The 20,409-nt window shown below is 43.3% G+C and overlaps 1 protein-coding gene across 1 annotated transcript in view; it reads left to right on the forward strand.

Moving 5' to 3' along the window:
- deptor (DEP domain containing MTOR-interacting protein) overlaps positions 1-20,409 on the forward strand; it is an 86,130-nt gene that overhangs the window by 7,493 nt on the left and 58,228 nt on the right. Inside the window, 3 exon segments of the mRNA XM_064946937.1 lie at positions 7,378-7,391; positions 7,394-7,555; positions 9,882-10,005. Of these exon segments, the coding sequence (XP_064803009.1) occupies positions 7,378-7,391; positions 7,394-7,555; positions 9,882-10,005 (300 nt within the window).

Raw genomic sequence — 20,409 nt, forward strand, 5'->3', positions numbered from 1 at the left:
GGTGACGAATGCCTACAGTGTGCAATGCTGTCATCAACGCAAAGGGTAGCTCATTTGAAGAACATCAAATATATTTTGATTTAACACTTTTTTTGGGGGGGGGGGGGGGGTTACTACATGATTCCATATGTGTCATTTCATAGTGTTGATGTCTTCACTATTATTCTACAATGTAGAATATATATATATATATATATGTATGTGTGTGTGTGTGTGTGTGTGTGTGTGTGTGTGTGTGTGTGTGTGTGTATGTGTGTATTTATTTAATATATATAATGTATGTGTGTATTTATTTAATATATATAATGTATGTGTGTATTTATTTAATATATATAATGTATGTGTGTATTTATTTAATATATATAATGTATGTGTGTATTTATTTAATATATATAATGTATGTGTGTATTTATTTAATATATATAATGTATGTGTGTATTTATTTAATATATATAATGTATGTGTGTATTTATTTAATATATATAATGTATGTGTGTATTTATTTAATATATATCCTCCTCAATGTATGTGTGTATTTATTTAATATATATAATGTATGTGTGTATTTATTTAATATATATAATGTATGTGTGTATTTATTTAATATATATAATGTATGTGTGTATTTATTTAATATATATAATGTATGTGTGTATTTATTTAATATATATAATGTATGTGTGTATTTATTTAATATATATAATGTATGTGTGTATTTATTTAATATATATAATGTATGTGTGTATTTATTTAATATATATAATGTATGTGTGTATTTATTTAATATATATAATGTATGTGTGTATTTATTTAATATATATAATGTATGTGTGTATTTATTTAATATATATAATGTGTGTGTGTATTTATTTAATATATATAATGTGTGTGTGTATTTATTTAATATATATAATGTGTGTGTGTATTTATTTAATATATATAATGTGTGTGTGTATTTATTTAATATATATAATGTGTGTGTGTATTTATTTAATATATATAATGTGTGTGTGTATTTATTTAATATATATAATGTGTGTGTGTATTTATTTAATATATATAATGTGTGTGTGTATTTATTTAATATATATAATGTGTGTGTGTATTTATTTAATATATATAATGTGTGTGTGTATTTATTTAATATATATAATGTGTGTGTGTATTTATTTAATATATATAATGTATGTGTGTATTTATTTAATGTATGTGTGTATTTATTTAATATATGTGTGTATTTATTTAATATATGTGTGTATTTATTTAATATATGTGTGTATTTATTTAATATATGTGTGTATTTATTTAATATATGTGTGTATTTATTTAATATATGTGTGTATTTATTTAATATATGTGTGTATTTATTTAATATATGTGTGTATTTATTTAATATATGTGTGTATTTATTTAATATATGTGTGTATTTATTTAATATATGTGTGTATTTATTTAATATATGTGTGTATTTATTTAATATATGTGTGTATTTATTTAATATATGTGTGTATTTATTTAATATATATGTGTGTATTTATTTAATATATGTGTGTATTTATTTAATATATGTGTGTATTTATTTAATATATGTGTGTATTTATTTAATATATGTGTGTATTTATTTAATATATGTGTGTATTTATTTAATATATGTGTGTATTTATTTAATATATGTGTGTATTTATTTAATATATGTGTGTATTTATTTAATATATGTGTGTATTTATTTAATATATGTGTGTATTTATTTAATATATGTGTGTATTTATTTAATATATGTGTGTATTTATATAATATATATAATATATATTATATATATAATATATATTATGTGTGTGTGTGTGTGTGTGTGTGTGTGTGTGTGTGTATATGTATGTATATATGTGTGTATTTATTTTAAACTGAAATGAGTCGGTGTATCCAAAGTTATGACGAGCACTGTACCTACATCAGGAGACCAGGACACAATCCTAATTCATCCATCCACATCCCCCTCAGACCTGTCTAACTGTCGGATGTCCTACCCTGAACCCTTCACCTGAGGACCAACACCTACTAGGTTACACAGAGGCCTCATAACACAGATAATCCCTACACACTGCACTCATAACGCTAACACTTCACCTGAGGACCAAAACCTACCAGGTTACACAGAGGCCTCATTACACAGATAATCCCTACACACTGCACTCATAACGCTAACACTTCACCTGAGGACCAAAACCTACCAGGTTACACAGAGGCCTCATTACACAGATAATCCCTACACACTGCACTCATAACGCTAACACTTCACCTGAGGACCAAAACCTACTAGGTTACACAGAGGCCTCATAACACACAGATAATCCCTACACACTGCACTCATAACGCTAACACTTCACCTGAGGACCAAAACCTACTAGGTTACACAGAGGCCTCATTACACAGATAATCCCTACACACTGCACTCATAACGCTAACACTTCACCTGAGGACCAAAACCTACCAGGTTACACAGAGGCCTCATAACACACAGATAATCCCTACACACTGCACTCATAACGCTAACACTTTATCTGAGGACCAACACCTACCAGGTTACACAGAGGCCTCATAACACACAGATAATCCCTACACACTGCACTCATAACGCTAACACTTTACCTGAGGACCAACACCTACCAGGTTACAGAGGCCTCATAACACAGATAATCCCTACACACTGCACTCATAACGCTAACACTTTATCTGAGGAGCAAAACCTACTAGTAGGTTACACAGAGGCCTCATAACACACAGATAATCCCTACACATTGCACTCATAACGCTAACACTTTACCTGAGGACCAAAACCTACCAGGTTACACAGAGGCCTCATTACACAGATAATCCCTACACACTGCACTCATAACGCTAACACTTCACCTGAGGAGCAAAACCTACCAGGTTACACAGAGGCCTCATTACACAGATAATCCCTACACACTGCACTCATAACGCTAACACTTCACCTGAGGAGCAAAACCTACCAGGTTACACAGAGGCCTCATAACACACAGATAATCCCTACACACTGCACTCATAAGCAGAATCAAATCAAATCAAATGTATTTATATAGCCCTTCGTACATTAGCTGATATCTCAAAGTGCTGTACAGAAGCCCAGCCTAAAACCCCAAACAGCAAGCAATGCAGGTGTAGAAGCACGGTGGTTAGGAAAAACTCCCTAGAAAGGCCAAAACCTAGGAAGAAACCTAGAGAGGAACCAGGCTATGTGGGGTGGCCAGTCCTCTTCTGGCTGCGCCGGGTAGAGATTATAACAGAACATGGCCAATATGTTCAAATGTTCATAAATGACCAGCATGGTCGAATAATAATAAGGCAGAACAGTTGAAACTGGAGGAGCAGCACGGCCAGGTGGACTGCGGACAGCAAGGAGTCATCATGTCAGGTAGTCCTGGGGCATGGTCCTAGGGCTCAGGTCCTCAGAGAGGGAAGGAGAGAATTAGAGAACGCACACTTAGATTCACACAGGACACCGAATTGGACAGGAGAAGTACTCCAGATATAACAAACTGACCCCAGCCCCCCGACACAAACTACTGCAGCATAAATACTGGAGGCTGAGATGAGTCTTCAGTAAAGACTTAAAGATTGAGACCGAGTTTGCGTCTCTGACATGGGTAGGCAGACCGTTCCATGAAAATGGAGCTCTATAGGAGAAAGCCCTGCCTCCATCTGTTTGCTTAGAAATTCTAGGGACAATTAGGAGGCCTGCGTCTTGTGACCGTAGCGTACGTGTAGGTATGTACGGCAGGAACAAATCAGAGAGATAGGTAGGAGCAAGCCCATGTAATGCTTTGTAGGTTAGCAGTAAAACCTTGAAATCAGCTCTTGCTTTGACAGGAAGCCAGTGTAGGGAGGCTAGCACTGGAGTAATATGATCAAATTTTTGGGGGTTTTAGTCAGGATTCTAGCAGCCGTATTTAGCACTAACTGAAGTTTATTTAGTGCTTTATCCGGCTAGCCGGAAAGTAGAGCATTGCAGTAGTCTAACCTAGAAGTGACAAAAGCATGGATTAATTTTTCTGCATAATTTTTGGACAGAAAGTTCTGATTTTTGCAATGTTACGTAGATGGAAAAAAAGCTGTCCTTGAAATGGTCTTGATATGTTCTTCAAAAGAAAGATCAGGGTCCAGAGTAACGCAGAGGTCCTTCACAGTTTTATTTGAGACGACTGTACAATCATTAAGATAAATTGTCAGATTCAACAGAAGATCTCTTTGTTTCTTGGGACCTAGAACAAGCATCTCTGTTTTGTCCGAGTTTAAAAGTAGAACGTTTGCAGCCATCCACTTCCTTATGTCTGAAACACATGCTTCTAGCGAGGGCAATTTTGGGGCTTCACCATGTTTCATTGAAATGTACAGCTGTGTGTCATCCGCATAGCAGTGAAAGTTAACATTATGTTTTCGAATAACATCTCCAAGAGGTAAAATATATACTGAAAACAATAGTGGTCCTAAAACGGAACCTTGAGGAACACCGAAATTTACAGTTGATTTGTCAGAGGACTAACCATTCACAGAGACAAACTGATATCTTTCCGACAGATAAGATCTAAACCAGGCCAGATCTTGTCCGTGTAGACCAATTTGGGTTTCCAATCTCTCCAAAAGAATGTGGTGATCGATGGTATCAAAAGCAGCACTAAGGTCTAGGAGCACGAGGACAGATGCAGAGCCTCGGTTCCGATGCCATTAAAATGTCATTTACCACCTTCACAAGTGCCGTCTCAGTGCTATGATGGGGTCTAAAACCAGACTGAAGCATTTCGTATACATTGTTTGTCTTCAGGAAGGCAGTGAGTTGCTGACATTCAGAGAATGCTCTGAATGTCCTCGTTACATAACTTCAAATGAACCATTTTTAAAATGAAGAATATAAAACAAGTGTAACTTATTGACTTCAAAAGGGGGGGGGGGAAACCCCAGCCAATACTGTGAGTCAGCATGCTGTTGTGTCACTGACTATCTCACATAACCACAGTTCAGATGCCACCAATGTGCACCACACTGTGTTGTTGTTGTCACTTCCTCTTGGAGACAACTACCAAGAAACTGGAACATGTGCTACGGATTCACAATGCATGTACATGCACGTCCTTCCTGAGAGAACATGGAGTACAGACCAGTGACCGAACAGCCAAAGCTGTGTTATAAGAGACTGTACAGGGGAGGGGGAGTGTGTGTGTGTGTGTGTGTGTGTACATAATGACATGTGTAAGGTCTTTTATTCTTTTGGAACATCTGTGAGTGTAATCTTTGTTGTTTTTTATTTCACTTTTGTATATTATCTATTTCACTTGGGTTGGCAACGTTAACACGTGTTTTCCATTCTGACAAAGCCCCTTGAATTGAGAGAGGGAGAGCGGTATGTCACTAGGCAACATAATTGTGTAGATACAGTTACAACACATGACAGAGAGAGAGAGAGAGAGAAGCTCCACTACTGTATGTCAATAGCCTGACGTTGTGTTGTTCCACAGACGATGTAAAGAATAGTCTACAGTATTAGCTGTAGGCCTTATCCTGAACATGTACTGGAGTTACAGCATAGGATGGAGGGGGAGAGGCTCCAGTTTGTCAATAGCCTGACTTTATCTTTTCCTGAACATGTACTGGAGTTACAGCATAGGATGGAGGGGGAGAGGCTCCAGTTTGTCAATAGCCTGACTTTATCTTTTCCTGAACATGTACTGGAGTTACAGCATAGGATGGAGGGGGAGAGGCTCCAGTTTGTCAATAGCCTGACTTTATCTTTTCCTGAACATGTACTGGAGTTACAGCATAGGATGGAGGGGGAGAGGCTCCAGTTTGTCAATAGCCTGACTTTATCTTTTCCTGAACATGTACTGGAGTTACAGCATAGGATGGAGGGGGAGAGGCTCCAGTTTGTCAATAGCCTGACTTTATCTTATCCTGAACATGTACTGGAGTTACAGCATAGGATGGAGGGGGAGAGGCTCCAGTTTGTCAATAGCCTGACTTTATCTTATCCTGAACATGTACTGGAGTTACAGCATAGGATGGAGGGGGAGAGGCTCCAGTTTGTCAATAGCCTGACTTTATCTTATCCTGAACATGTACTGGAGTTACAGCATAGGATGGAGGGGGAGAGGCTCCAGTTTGTCAATAGCCTGACTTTATCTTTTCCTGAACATGTACTGGAGTTACAGCATAGGATGGAGGGGAGAGGCTCCAGTTTGTCAATAGCCTGACTTTATCTTTTCCTGAACATGTACTGGAGTTACAGCATAGGATGGAGGGGGAGAGGCTCCAGTTTGTCAATAGCCTGACTTTATCTTTTCCTGAACATGTACTGGAGTTACAGCATAGGATGGAGGGGGAGAGGCTCCAGTTTGTCAATAGCCTGACTTTATCTTTTCCTGAACATGTACTGGAGTTACAGCATAGGATGGAGGGGGAGAGGCTCCAGTTTGTCAATAGCCTGACTTTATCTTTTCCTGAACATGTACTGGAGTTACAGCATAGGATGGAGGGGGAGAGGCTCCAGTTTGTCAATAGCCTGACTTTATCTTTTCCTGAACATGTACTGGAGTTACAGCATAGGATGGAGGGGGAGAGGCTCCAGTTTGTCAATAGCCTGACTTTATCTTTTCCTGAACATGTACTGGAGTTACAGCATAGGATGGAGGGGGAGAGGCTCCAGTTTGTCAATAGCCTGACTTTATCTTTTCCTGAACATGTACTGGAGTTACAGCATAGGATGGAGGGGGAGAGGCTCCAGTTTGTCAATAGCCTGACTTTATCTTTTCCTGAACATGTACTGGAGTTACAGCATAGGATGGAGGGGGAGAGGCTCCAGTTTGTCAATAGCCTGACTTTATCTTTTCCTGAACATGTACTGGAGTTACAGCATAGGATGGAGGGGGAGAGGCTCCAGTTTGTCAATAGCCTGACTTTATCTTTTCCTGAACATGTACTGGAGTTACAGCATAGGATGGAGGGGAGAGGCTCCAGTTTGTCAATAGCCTGACTTTATCTTTTCCTGAACATGTACTGGAGTTACAGCATAGGATGGAGGGGGAGAGGCTCCAGTTTGTCAATAGCCTGACTTTATCTTTTCCTGAACATGTACTGGAGTTACAGCATAGGATGGAGGGGGAGAGGCTCCAGTTTGTCAATAGCCTGACTTTATCTTTTCCTGAACATGTACTGGAGTTACAGCATAGGATGGAGGGGGAGAGGCTCCAGTTTGTCAATAGCCTGACTTTATCTTTTCCTGAACATGTACTGGAGTTACAGCATAGGATGGAGGGGGAGAGGCTCCAGTTTGTCAATAGCCTGACGTTGTGTTGTTTTCCTCCACAGGCTGCGTCTCCATGAAGGAAGGTGGTCAAGGACCGCAGGCATCACCTGAGGACGTATCCCAACTGCTTTGTGGCCAAGGAGCTGATCGACTGGCTGCTGGAGCACAAGGAGGCGTCAGACAGAGACACAGCCATCAACATCATGCAGAAACTCCTGGATCAAAGCATCATCCATCACGGTAGGGCCTTCTGACATGACCAGACACGTCTGGGCTGTGTTCATTAGGAACCAAATGGACTGAAACATAGGGGAGAGATTTCCTGGACCTGTCAATAAGAAATGCTCATTTTTCGTTTTCCATTGCTAAGCATTTGGTGATGGTGTGCCCTAATTATATATATGTATATGTATATGTTTATGTATATGTATGTATATGTATATGATGGATATATATGTCAATATGACTTTATGTGTGTGTGTGTGTATATATGTATGTCAAGGATACACAGGGTGTAGCTGCTGTCTGATGACCGATGAGTTTCCTGAACATGTACTGGAGTAGTCAACATAACACTTTAAACTCAGACCTCACCACTCAAAGAACAGCAAAGTGCTTCATTTGGCAAATTACGTTCACTTCAGAGGATTGACAGGCGCTGGGGTGTCGAAACGTAATGGCATTATTGGGCTGTTCATGTGTGGGGTTACAGCAAATGAGGAGGCTCGTTAGCAGTTAGCTAACTCAGCTCTGTTTAGTGGGCTGTTAGTGTGGGGGAAAGAGGAGGCCATTAGCAGTTAGCTAACTCAGCTCTGTTTAGTGGGCTGTTAGTGTGGGGGGAAGAGGAGGCAGTTAGCTAACTCAGCTCTGTTTAGTGGGCTGTTAGTGTGGGGGAAAGAGGAGGCCGTTAGCAGTTAGCTAACTCAGCTCTGTTTAGTGGGCTGTTAGTGTGGGGGGAAGAGGAGGCCGTTAAACAGTTTCTAACTCAGCTCTGTTTAGTGGGCTGTTAGTGTGGGGGAAAGAGGAGGCCATTAGCAGTTAGCTAACTCAGCTCTGTTTAGTGGGCTGTTAGTGTGGGGGAAAGAGGAGGCCATTAGCAGTTAGCTAACTCAGCTCTGTTTAGTGGGCTGTTAGTGTGGGGGGTGTGAGGAGGCCGTTAGCAGTTAGCTAACTCAGCTCTGTTTAGTGGGCTGTTAGTGTGGGGGAAAGAGGAGGCCATTAGCAGTTAGCTAACTCAGCTCTGTTTAGTGGGCTGTTCGTGTGGGGGAAAGAGGAGGCCATTAGCAGTTAGCTAACTCAGCTCTGTTTAGTGGGCTGTTAGTGTGGGGGAAAGAGGAGGCCATTAGCAGTTAGCTAACTCAGCTCTGTTTAGTGGGCTGTTAGTGTGGGGGAAAGAGGAGGCCGTTAGCAGTTAGCTAACTCAGCTCTGTTTAGTGGGCTGTTAGTGTGGGGGAAAGAGGAGGCCATTAGCAGTTAGCTAACTCAGCTCTGTTTAGTGGGCTGTTAGTGTGGGGGGAAGAGGAGGCCATTAGCAGTTAGCTAACTCAGCTCTGTTTAGTGGGCTGTTAGTGTGGGGGGTAGAGGAGGCCATTAGCAGTTAGCTAACTCAGCTCTGTTTAGTGGGCTGTTATGTGGGGGGGGAAAGAGGCCATTAGCAGTTAGCTAACTCAGCTCTGTTTAGTGGGCTGTTGGTGTGGGGGAAAGAGGAGGCCATTAGCAGTTAGCTAACTCAGCTCTGTTTAGTGGGGGAAAAGAGGAGGCAGTTAGCTAACTCAGCTCTGTTTAGTGGGCTGTTGGTGTGGGGGAAAGAGGAGGCCGTTAGCAGTTAGCTAACTCAGCTCTGTTTAGTGGGCTGTTAGTGTGGGGGAAAGAGGAGGCCGTTAGCAGTTAGCTAACTCAGCTCTGTTTAGTGGGCTGTTAGTGTGGGGGAAAGAGGAGGCCGTTAGCAGTTAGCTAACTCAGCTCTGTTTAGTGGGCTGTTAGTTTGGGGGAAAGAGGAGGCCGTTAGCAGTTAGCTAACTCAGCTCTGTTTAGTGGGCTGTTAGTGTGGGGAAAGAGGAGGCCATTAGCAGTTAGCTAACTCAGCTCTGTTTAGTGGGCTGTTAGTGTGGGGGAAAGAGGAGGCCGTTAGCAGTTAGCTAACTCAGCTCTGTTTAGTGGGCTGTTAGTGTGGGGGGAAAGAGGAGGCCGTTAGCAGTTAGCTAACTCAGCTCTGTTTAGTGGGCTGTTAGTGTGGGGGAAAGAGGAGGCCATTAGCAGTTAGCTAACTCAGCTCTGTTTAGTGGGCTGTTAGTGTGGGGGGGAAAGAGGAGGCCATTAGCAGTTAGCTAACTCAGCTCTGTTTAGTGGGCTGTTCGTGTGGGGGGGAAAGAGGCCATTAGCAGTTAGCTAACTCAGCTCTGTTTAGCGGGCTGTTAGTGTGGGGGGGAAAGAGGAGGCCATTAGCAGTTAGCTAACTCAGCTCTGTTTAGTGGGCTGTTAGTGTGTGTGTGGGGGGGGGGGGAATATGACGCAATTATCAGTTCACTAAATGTAAACAAACATTGTTCCTCTTTTTGTGTTGCAGTTTGTGACGAGCACAAGGAGTTCAAAGACATGAAACTGTTCTATCGCTTCAGGAAAGATGACGGGACGTTTCCACTGGACAACGAAGCCAAGGTCTTCATGAGGGGACAACGGATATATGAGAAGTAGGTTATCCAGTCAATGAACCCAGAGTGGCTTTCTGTCCTGTTGATGGCGGGAGACATTTTATCCAGGGGGGAAAAAACCAAGTAAAAAGCTTTCTCATTACAGCGAGTTCTTACTTGTTATATACAATCAATTAAATATGTTCTGAACAGTATTATTTTTAGGGTGTAGGCATCCTGTTGGTGTTGTTGTTACCAGTCTAGTACATGGTGTTGTTCAGCAGGCAGGCGAGAGTGGTTAGAGCCTAATAGTTTCCATAGAAACCCCCTCCTCAACCAGATAGATCTCGTTCAGTCACTCTGCCAGCTACAGTTGTCTCTCTGTCTCTCTGTCTCTCTGTCTCTCTGTCTCTCTCTCTCATGAGAAAACAAGTTTTAATCAGTCATGGACATAAACGTGCTGAAAAAAATTGTCTCCCAGTTTTAAAGAAGATGGAGAACAAGCTATGAAGGATAAATACTGTAGTTTTGGTGCAGGTACAGACAACTAGCTATGAAGGATAAATACTGGAGTTTTGGTGCAGGTACAGCCAACTAGCTATGAAGGATAAATACTGGAGTTTTGGTGCAGGTACAGACAACTAGCACAAAAATAATAGTGTGATATTATCAAAACAATTCGATACAATATTTAGTCAAATGAATAATATCACTAAAGCAAAGGGGGATGAGTTGGCTGCATTACTGCTATACCAGACTCCAGGACATTAGCAAGGGGGATGAGTTGGCTGCATTACTGCTATACCAGACTCCAGGACATTAGCAAGGGGGATGAGTTGGCTGCATTACTGCTATACCAGACTCCAGGACATTAGCAAGGGGGATGAGTTGGCTGCATTACTGCTAGACCAGACTCCAGGACATTAGCAAGGGGGATGAGTTGGCTGCATTACTGCTAGACCAGACTCTAGGACATTAGCAAGGGGGATGAGTTGGCTGCATTACTGCTAGACCAGACTCTAGGACATTAGCAAGGGGGATGAGTTGGCTGCATTACTGCTAGACCAGACTCTAGGACATTAGCAACAGGGATGAGTTGGCTGCATTACTGCAACCAGACTCCAGGGCATGAGCAGACAGAACATTCTAGCAGCATAGCAACATGCTGTTTGATTTGATATGCAATTTTCAGTTGGACCGTTCAAATGGAATTCATTCAAGGTGGTTTCTATGGAATGGATCTTTCCTGGTGTGTGTGTGTGTATCACCTTTATTTAACCAGGTCGACCAGTTGAGAACAAGTTCTCATTTACAACTGCGACCTGGCCAAGATAAAGCAAAGCAGTTCGACACAAACAACAACACAGAGTTACACATGGAGTAAAACAAACATACAGTCAATAACACAATAGAAAGGTCTATATACAGTGTGTGCTAATGTAGTAAGATTAGGGAGGTAAGGTAATAAATAGGCCATAGAGGCAAAATAATTACAATTTAGCAAGTAACACTGGAGTGATAGATCTGCAGATGATGATGTGCAAGTAGAGATACTGGGGTGCAAAAGGTAAATGATTTGTTACAATGTGTTAACTGACAACTTAAATACTCCACTCATGACAGAGACAGTATGTTGAAATTCACCCTCAGGCATCTTGTATTGGCTGCTACTACCTAACTTACTACGCAGTAAAAATGCAAGTGTCTCTCTCTTAGTTTTTATTTTTTTTAAGGCTAGCCCCTCCCCTCTCTGCTCAGGCTGGCCTCCCTGCCCTCTCTGCTCGGGCTGGCCTCCCTGCCCCCTCTCTGCTCAGGCTGGCCTCCCTGCCCCCTCTCTGCTCAGGCTGGCCTCCCTGCCCCCTCTCTGCTCAGGCTGGCCTCCCTGCCCCCTCTCTGCTCGGGCTGGCCTCCCTGCCCCCTCTCTGCTCAGGCTGGCCTCCCTGCCCCCTCTCTGCTCAGGCTGGCCTCCCTGCCCCCTCTCTGCTCAGGCTGGCCTCCCTGCCCCCTCTCTGCTCAGGCTGGCCTCCCTGCCCCCTCTCTGCTCAGGCTGGCCTCCCTGCCCCCTCTCTGCTCAGGCTGGCCTCCCTGCCCCCTCTCTCCTCGGGCTGGCCTCCTTGCCCTCTCTCTGCTCGGGCTGGCCTCCCTGCCCTCTCTCTGCTCGGGCTGGCCTCCCTGCCCTCTCTCTGCTCGGGCTGGCCTCTCTGCTCAGGCTGGCCTCCCTGCCCTCTCTGCTCGGGCTGGCCTCCCTGCCCTCTCTGCTCGGGCTGGCCTCCCTGCCCTCTCTCCTCGGGCTGGCCTCCCTGCCGCCTCTCTCTGCTCGGGCTGGCCTCCCTGCCGCCTCTCTCTGCTCGGGCTGGCCTCCCTGCCGCCTCTCTCTGCTCGGGCTGGCCTCCCTGCCGCCTCTCTCTGCTCGGACTGGCCTCCCTGCCCTCTCTCTGCTCGGGCTGGCCTCCCTGCCCTCTCTCTGCTCGGGCTGGCCTCCCTGCCCTCTCTGCTCGGGCTGGCCTCCCTGCCCTCTCTGCTCGGGCTGGCCTCCCTGCCCTCTCTGCTCGGGCTGGCCTCCCTGCCCTCTCTCCTTATGATGGTGCTGTATTTTCATTACATTTTCAATTCTGATTGCATTTCACTAGGACATCATGACGTCCACCATTTATGTTGTAAATTCCACTTGTTATTGCAGTTCTACACGCCTGCAGAATGTAGGTCTAGTGCCTCTCCAGTTCGGTAATACTCTGTGACTGTGTCTGTGTTGTAGCTATCTGCCAGCTCCACAGCAACCTTCTTTGTGCCAGCTCCTGCTCCAGTCCCTGTGGTGGTTGAGCCAGCCTCCCCCTGAGGGGTGTGTGTGTGTGTGTGTGTGTGTGTAACAGGAAGACAGGCAGGGCCAGTGTTAGGGTGTATTTATGTAGTCACCATGGTAGAGGGACACACAGCCTGGTTTAGTGGAAGTATGCAGGCAACATCTCAGTATTCACACTCACCAAACTAGAGACTCAAACAAGCACAGCTGCAAACAAACTACCTGTGTGTGTGTGTGTGTCCTGGAATCCCAGCCCAAGTTCCCAGTACAGGAAGAGCTGTTGTATGGTTGGGGTGGGGAGTCAACAACGGGGTTAATCTCAAGGCGATATTTAACCTCCTTGTTTGACTGTTGTCTTCCTGCCTGAACAACCAGGGTGAAGATCAACTTCAGTCCCTGGTTGTCTGGTAAATGGGCCTGTAGTGTTTAGAGGGTGGTGAATGAGGCGGGGTGGCAGGGTAGCCTAGTGGTTAGAGCGTTGGACTAGTAACCGGAAGGTTGCGAGTTCAAACCCCGAGCTGACAAGGTACAAATCTGTCGTTCTGCCCCTGAACAGGCAGTTAACCCACTGTTCCCAGGCCGTCATTTAAAATAAGAATGTGTTCTTAACTGACTTGCCTGGTTAAATAAAGGTAAAAAAAAAATGAACCCTTTTTTTAGAGAATCAACAAAGCGAACCTTTCCTTCTCACAACGAGCAGGGGCCTCGGCCCTGAGCCCAGACCTGTGTGGTGTGAATGGTGGCGACTGCTTCCTCGTTCCTCCTTCACAAGCAGTTTAACCATAATGTTTCCACTTGTCTCATCTGAAGGAGTCTACAGTACACAGTGGTAATTAAACATGGGGGAGTCTACAGTGGTAATTAAACATGGGGGGAGTCTACAGTGGTAATTAAACATGGGGGGAGTCTACAGTGGTAATTAAACATGGGGGAGTCTACAGTGGTAATTAAACATGGGGGGGGAGTCTACAGTGGTAATTAATCATGGGGGAGTCTACAGTGGTAATTAAACATGGGGGAGTCTACGGTGGTAATTAAACATGGGGGAGTCTACGGTGGTAATTAAACATGGGGGAGTCTACAGTGGTAATTAAACATGGGGGAGTCTACAGTGGTAATTAAACATGGGGGAGTAATTAAATTAAACATGGGGGAGTCTGGGGGACTACAGTGGTAATTAAACATGGGGGAGTCTACGGTGGTAATTATACATGGGGAAGTCTACAGTGGTAATTATACATGGGGAAGTCTACAGTGGTAATTATACATGGGGAAGTCTACAGTGGTAATTATACATGGGGAAGTCTACATTGGTAATTAAACATGGGGAAGTCTACATTGGTAATTAAACATGGGGGAGTCTACGGTGGTAATTAAACATGGGGGAGTCTACAGTGGTAATTAAACATGGGGGAGTCTACAGTGGTAATTAAACATGGGGGTCTAGTCATGGGGGAGTCAGTGGTAATTAAACATGGGGGAGTCTACAGTGGTAATTAAACATGGGGGAGTCTACAGTGGTAATTAAACATGGGGAGTCTAAACAGTGGTAATTAAACATGGGGGAGTCTACAGTGGTAATTAAACATGGGGGTCTAGTCTACTAGTGGTAATTAAACATGGGGGAGTCTACAGTGGTAATTAAACATGGGGGAGTCTACAGTGGTAATTAAACATGGGGGGAGTCTACAGTGGTAATTAAACATGGGGGAGTCTACAGTGGTAATTAAACATGGGGGGAGTCTACAGTGGTAATTAAACATGGGGGAGTCTACAGTGGTAATTAAACATGGGGGAGTCTATAGTACACAGTGGTAATTAAACATGGGGTGAGTCTACAGTGGTAATTAAACATGGGGTGAGTCTACAGTGGTAATTAAACATGGGGGAGTCTACAGTGGTAATTAAACATGGGGGAGTCTACAGTGGTAATTAAACATGGGGGAGTCTACAGTGGTAATTAAACATGGGGGAGTCTACAGTGGTAATTAAACATGGGGGAGTCTACAGTGGTAATTAAACATGGGGGAGTCTACAGTGTATATTTAACATCCCACAGTGTAAGTGTCCCTCTGCCCACAGCGATCAGGACTCCTGTCCCCGGCGTTGTACTGTATCATGTATCTATGTGTTGCCTCAAGGCCGTCGCTGTCTTAACTGCCCGCTAGGGATGAATAAAGTGTATTGAATGGAATGGAGTGGAATTGAATGTGGACAGGCTTTTCTGTGGTCCATTCAGTAGTGTAATCCTGCTGTGCCCTGATTTAGTTTTCTATCTTGGTACCAGCCGGGTCAAACACTGCTTCTACTTATTGTTCTGTTGATAAGAAATGCAAATAATTGTTTTGAAGGATGGAGCTCAGACCTTGACGTGATTCAGGCACTTGTTTTCCCTGTTAATATATACGGCACACTTTTTTTTGTTTTCCTAACTGTTTAAGTCGATAATGATTTATATATTCTGTGTTACTGATTCTTAGAAATAACTTGAGACCTATAGTCTATCTTTGTGAATTATTATCTTAAACTCAGAGGAACAACGGCGTTCATTTGAACAACAGGTTAGAAACTTCTTACAAACACGGCTCAAGAAATCATAGAGAAACAATGCGAAGGCTTTTAATACAAACTAATGCTATTATGAATCCTGCCACACACTGCTGGTCTGCAGTGATTGGACCAGAGCCAGTTGGGCTCGCAGGACTAAAGCTGACGGTCTGACAGTCACAGGAGACCGTGTTGGTCTAAACAGCACCCTATCCCCTACACAGTACAGTGCACTACTTCTGACCAGAGCTCTAAGGGCCCTAGATAGGAATACACCCGAGTGGCCAAAACATTAGGAACACCTGCTCTTTCCATGACGGACTGACCAGGTGAAAGATATGATCCCTTATTGATGTCACTTGTTAAATCCACTTGAATCAATGAAGGGGAAGAGACAGGTTAAAGAAGGATTTTTAAGATAATTGAGACATGGATTGTGTGTCGTTGAGGGTAAATGGGCAAGACAAAAGCTCAAAGTTCCTTTGAACAGGGAGTGGTAGTAGGTACCAGGTGTAACGGATGTGAAATGGCTAGCTAGTTAGCGGTAAATAGCGTTTCAATCGGTGACGTCACTTGCTCTGAGACCTTGAAGTAGTAGTTCCCCTTGCTCTGCAAAGGGCCGCGGTTTTTGTGGAGCGATGGGTAACGATGCTTCCTGGGTGTCAGTTGTTGTTGTGTGCAGAGGGTCCCTGGTTCGCACCCGAGGGGACGGTCTAAAATTATACTGTTACACAGGCACGTCAAGAACTGCAACGCTGCTGGGTTCTTCACGCTCAACAGTTTCCTTTGAGTATCAAGAATGGTCCTCCAACCAAATGACATCCAGGTTTCTTGACCCAACTGTGGGAAGCATTGGAGTCAACATGGAATGCTTTCGACACCTTGTAGAGTCCCGTGCCCCGAATCATTGAGGCTCTGGTTCTGAGGGCAAAACGGGGCGCAACTCAATATTAGGAAGGTGTTCCTAATGTTTTGCACACTTGGTGTAGGTTGTCATTTGGGATGCAGAGTGTATGTAGGATAGAACAGGTTGTGTTCAGGACATCATTACCATGTGATGGCTGTAGTTGCTTAACAGCAGAGCACATTTACTGTACATTAAAGGACAACTACGCCACTTTTAACATGTGGCTTGTTATTGTCAGTATTTGGTGACCTCCACAGTTTTTAGTGTGATTTCATGTCTGTCGATTTGTTTAGTGGTGAGCAATACCGGAAAGTGCTTCTCTGACGTTTGAGTAGGATCCCTGAGTTGACAACTACAGGAAATGATTTACAGCGACCGATATGACCCGTCTGTATTTTTCTGATCATCCATCAAATCAAATGTTATTGGTCACATACACATGGTTCATCATATTGGACCTCCCTACCACCAGCTCTGTTGGTCTTTGTCTAATAAAACCTGGAAATATTTTAAATAGAACCTTTTTTTTGGTTCCAGGTAGAACTCTTTTTGGGTTCCATATAGAATCTTCCATGGAAAGAGTTCTACATGGAACCCAAAAGGGTTCTTACCTGGAACCAAAAAAGGTTATCCTATGGGGGACACTAAAGAACCTTTTCGGAACCCCTTTTTCTAAGAGTGTAGGTTTTTGAGCGTCTATTTAAAATATGTCCAGGTGTTATTAGACAAAGACGGAGCAGAGCAACATATGGTAGGTTGGGAGGTCCAATATAATGAACCATGTGTCTTGATCTTTCAAAAATGACAAAAACAAGGAATCGTGCAGAATGGCTAACAAACGATAAAACATCAAATGTGTATCAACTCTTACAGTAGTGGATGTATAACTGGTTCTAAAGTTGCAGAGTTGTCCTCTTAATGACTGGCCAGACCTGCCGAGGTGGTTTAGATCAGATGTGGATTCCTGCTGTGTTCTGAAAGGCCCACTATTACTAACCTTGGTCAAAAGTAGTGCACTATATAGGGAATAGGGTGCAATTTGGGATGTGTCCTGGGTGTTTGGGTCGGCTGTCGGCTTGGTAATCTTTCACATGCCAAGCGTCAAGACTAAAGTGAGGTTAATGGGTGGGTTAGTTGACTCAGTGATACGGTGGTGAAACGTCAGCAAACAGTCACACGTCATTGCTTCCTATGGAGAAGAGGAATTTATCTGTAAAGACAGAATCGGTGCCCCGCCTTGGAGAACACAAGCTATACTGTAGCCACACCATGATGACGTGGTTTGTCTTTGTCTCAGTGCCAAGCAGTAACATGTACATGATAGTTTTCACTGTCTTTGTCTCAGTGCAAGCAGTAACATGTACATTATAGTTTTCACTGTCTTTGTCTCAGTGCCAAGCAGTAACATGTACATTATAGTTTTAACTGTCTTTGTCTCAGTGCCAAGCAGTAACATGTACATTATAGTTTTCACTCTGTTTGTCTCAGTGCCAAGCAGTAACATGTACATTGTAGTTTTCACTGTCTTTGTCTCAGTGCCAAGCAGTAACATGTACATGATAGTTTTCACTGTCTTTGTCTCAGTGCCAAGCAGTAACATGTACATTATAGTTTTCACTGTCTCAGTGCCAAGCAGTAACATGTACATTATAGTTTTCACTGTCTCAGTGCCAAGCAGTAACATGTACATTATAGTTTTCACTGTCTTTGTCTCAGTGCCAAGCAGTAACATGTACATTATAGTTTTCACTGTCTTTGTCTCAGTGCCAAGCAGTAACATGTACATGATAGTTTTCACTGTCTCAGTGCCAAGCAGTAACATGTACATTATAGTTTTCACTGTCTTTGTCTCAGTGCCAAGCAGTAACATGTACATTATAGTTTTCACTGTCTTTGTCTCAGTGCCAAGCAGTAACATGTACATTATAGTTTTCACTGTCTTTGTCTCAGTGCCAAGCAGTAACATGTACATTATAGTTTTCACTGCGTTGTTCATACCGTTTATTCCCATAATATAATATATATATCCCATTTAGCAGACGTTTTGTCCAAAGCGACTTACATGTCGGCTTAGGGCCACTGTCTTTGTCTCAGTGGCCAAGCAGGAATAACATGTTGGCGTTATAGTTTTCATGCTCTTTGTCTGAGTGCACACAGGACCCATAGCTCCACCTGTTTCCACACGGGTTTGATATTTACTGTGTGTGTTGTGTGTGTGTGTGTGTGTGTACCAAACATGGCATGTGTATTCTGTCTGTTGGGACTCCACCCTTGTCGTCTTCGGATATATATCTTGTACCAGGGTCACTCAGTAGGAGGCTGTTGGGGTTAACTGATATCTATATTGTACCAGGGTCACTCAGTAGGAGGCTGTTGGGGTTAACTGATATCTATATTGTACCAGAGTCACTCAGTAGGAGGCTGTTGGGGTTAACTGATATCTATATTGTACCAGAGTCACTCAGTAGGAGGCTGTTGGGGTTAACTGATATCTATAGTGTACCAGGATCACCCAGTAGGAGGCTGTTGGGGTTAACTGATATCTATATTGTACCAGAGTCACCCAGTAGGAGGCTGTTGGGGTTAACTGATATCTATATTGTACCAGAGTCACCCAGTAGGAGGCTGTTGGGGTTAACTGATATCTATATTGTACCAGGGTCACTCAGTAGGAGGCTGTTGGGGTTAACTGATATCTATATTGTACCAGGGTCACTCAGTAGGAGGCTGTTGGGGTTAACTGATATCTATATTGTACCAGAGTCACTCAGTAGGAGGCTGTTGGGGTTAACTGATATCTATAATGTACCAGGGTCACTCAGTAGGAGGCTGTTGGGGTTAACTGATATCTATATTGTACCAGAGTCACTCAGTAGGTGGCTGTTGGGGTTAACTGATCTATATTGTACCAGAGTCACTCAGTAGGAGGCTGTTGGGGTTAACTGATATCTATATTGTACCAGGGTCACTCAGTAGGACGCTGTTGGTGGTTAACTGATATCTATATTGTACCAGGGTCACTCAGTAGGAGGCTGTTGGTGGTTAACTGATATCTATATTGTACCAGGGTCACTCAGTAGGAGGCTGTTGGTGGTTAACTGATATCTATATTGTACCAGGGTCACCCAGTAGGAGGCTGTTGGGGTTAACTGATATCTATATTGTACCAGAGTCACTCAGTAGGAGGCTGTTGGGGTTAACTGATATCTATATTGTACCAGGATCACCCAGTAGGAGGCTGTTGGGGTTAATTGATATCTATATTGTACCAGAGTCACTCAGTAGGTGGCTGTTGGGGTTAACTGATCTATATTGTACCAGAGTCACTCAGTAGGAGGCTGTTGGGGTTAACTGATATCTATATTGTACCAGAGTCACTCAGTAGGTGGCTGTTGGGGTTAACTGATATCTATATTGTACCAGGATCACCCAGTAGGAGGCTGTTGGGGTTAACTGATATCTATATTGTACCAGAGTCACTCAGTAGGTGGCTGTTGGGGTTAATTGATATCTATATTGTACCAGAGTCACTCAGTAGGTGGCTGTTGGGGTTAACTGATCTATATTGTACCAGAGTCACCCAGTAGGAGGCTGTTGGGGTTAATTGATATCTATGTTGTACCAGGGTCACTCAGTAGGAGGCTGTTGGGGTTAACTGATATCTATAATGTACCAGGGTCACTCAGTAGGAGGCTGTTGGGGTTAACTGATATCTATATTGTACCAGGGTCACTCAGTAGGTGGCTGTTGGGGTTAACTGATATCTATATTGTACCAGGGTCACCCAGTAGGAGGCTGTTGGGGTTAACTGATATCTATATTGTACCAGGGTCACCCAGTAGGAGGCTGTTGGGGTTAACTGATATCTATATTGTACCAGGGTCACTCAGTAGGAGGCTGTTGGGGTTAACTGATATCTATATTGTACCAGGATCACTCAGTAGGAGGCTGTTGGGGTTAACTGATATCTATATTGTACCAGGGTCACTCAGTAAGAGGCTGTTGGGGTTAACTGATATCTATATTGTACCAGGGTCACTCAGTAGGAGGCTGTTGGGGTTAACTGATATCTATATTGTACCAGGGTCACCCAGTAGGAGGCTGTTGGGGTTAACTGATATCTATATTGTACCAGGATCACTCAGTAGGAGGCTGTTGGGGTTAACTGATATCTATATTGTACCAGGGTCACTCAGTAGGAGGCTGTTGG

The sequence above is a fragment of the Oncorhynchus masou genome, chromosome 29 (assembly GCF_036934945.1).
Source record: "Oncorhynchus masou masou isolate Uvic2021 chromosome 29, UVic_Omas_1.1, whole genome shotgun sequence".
NCBI classification, from domain to species: Eukaryota; Metazoa; Chordata; class Actinopteri; order Salmoniformes; family Salmonidae; genus Oncorhynchus; species Oncorhynchus masou.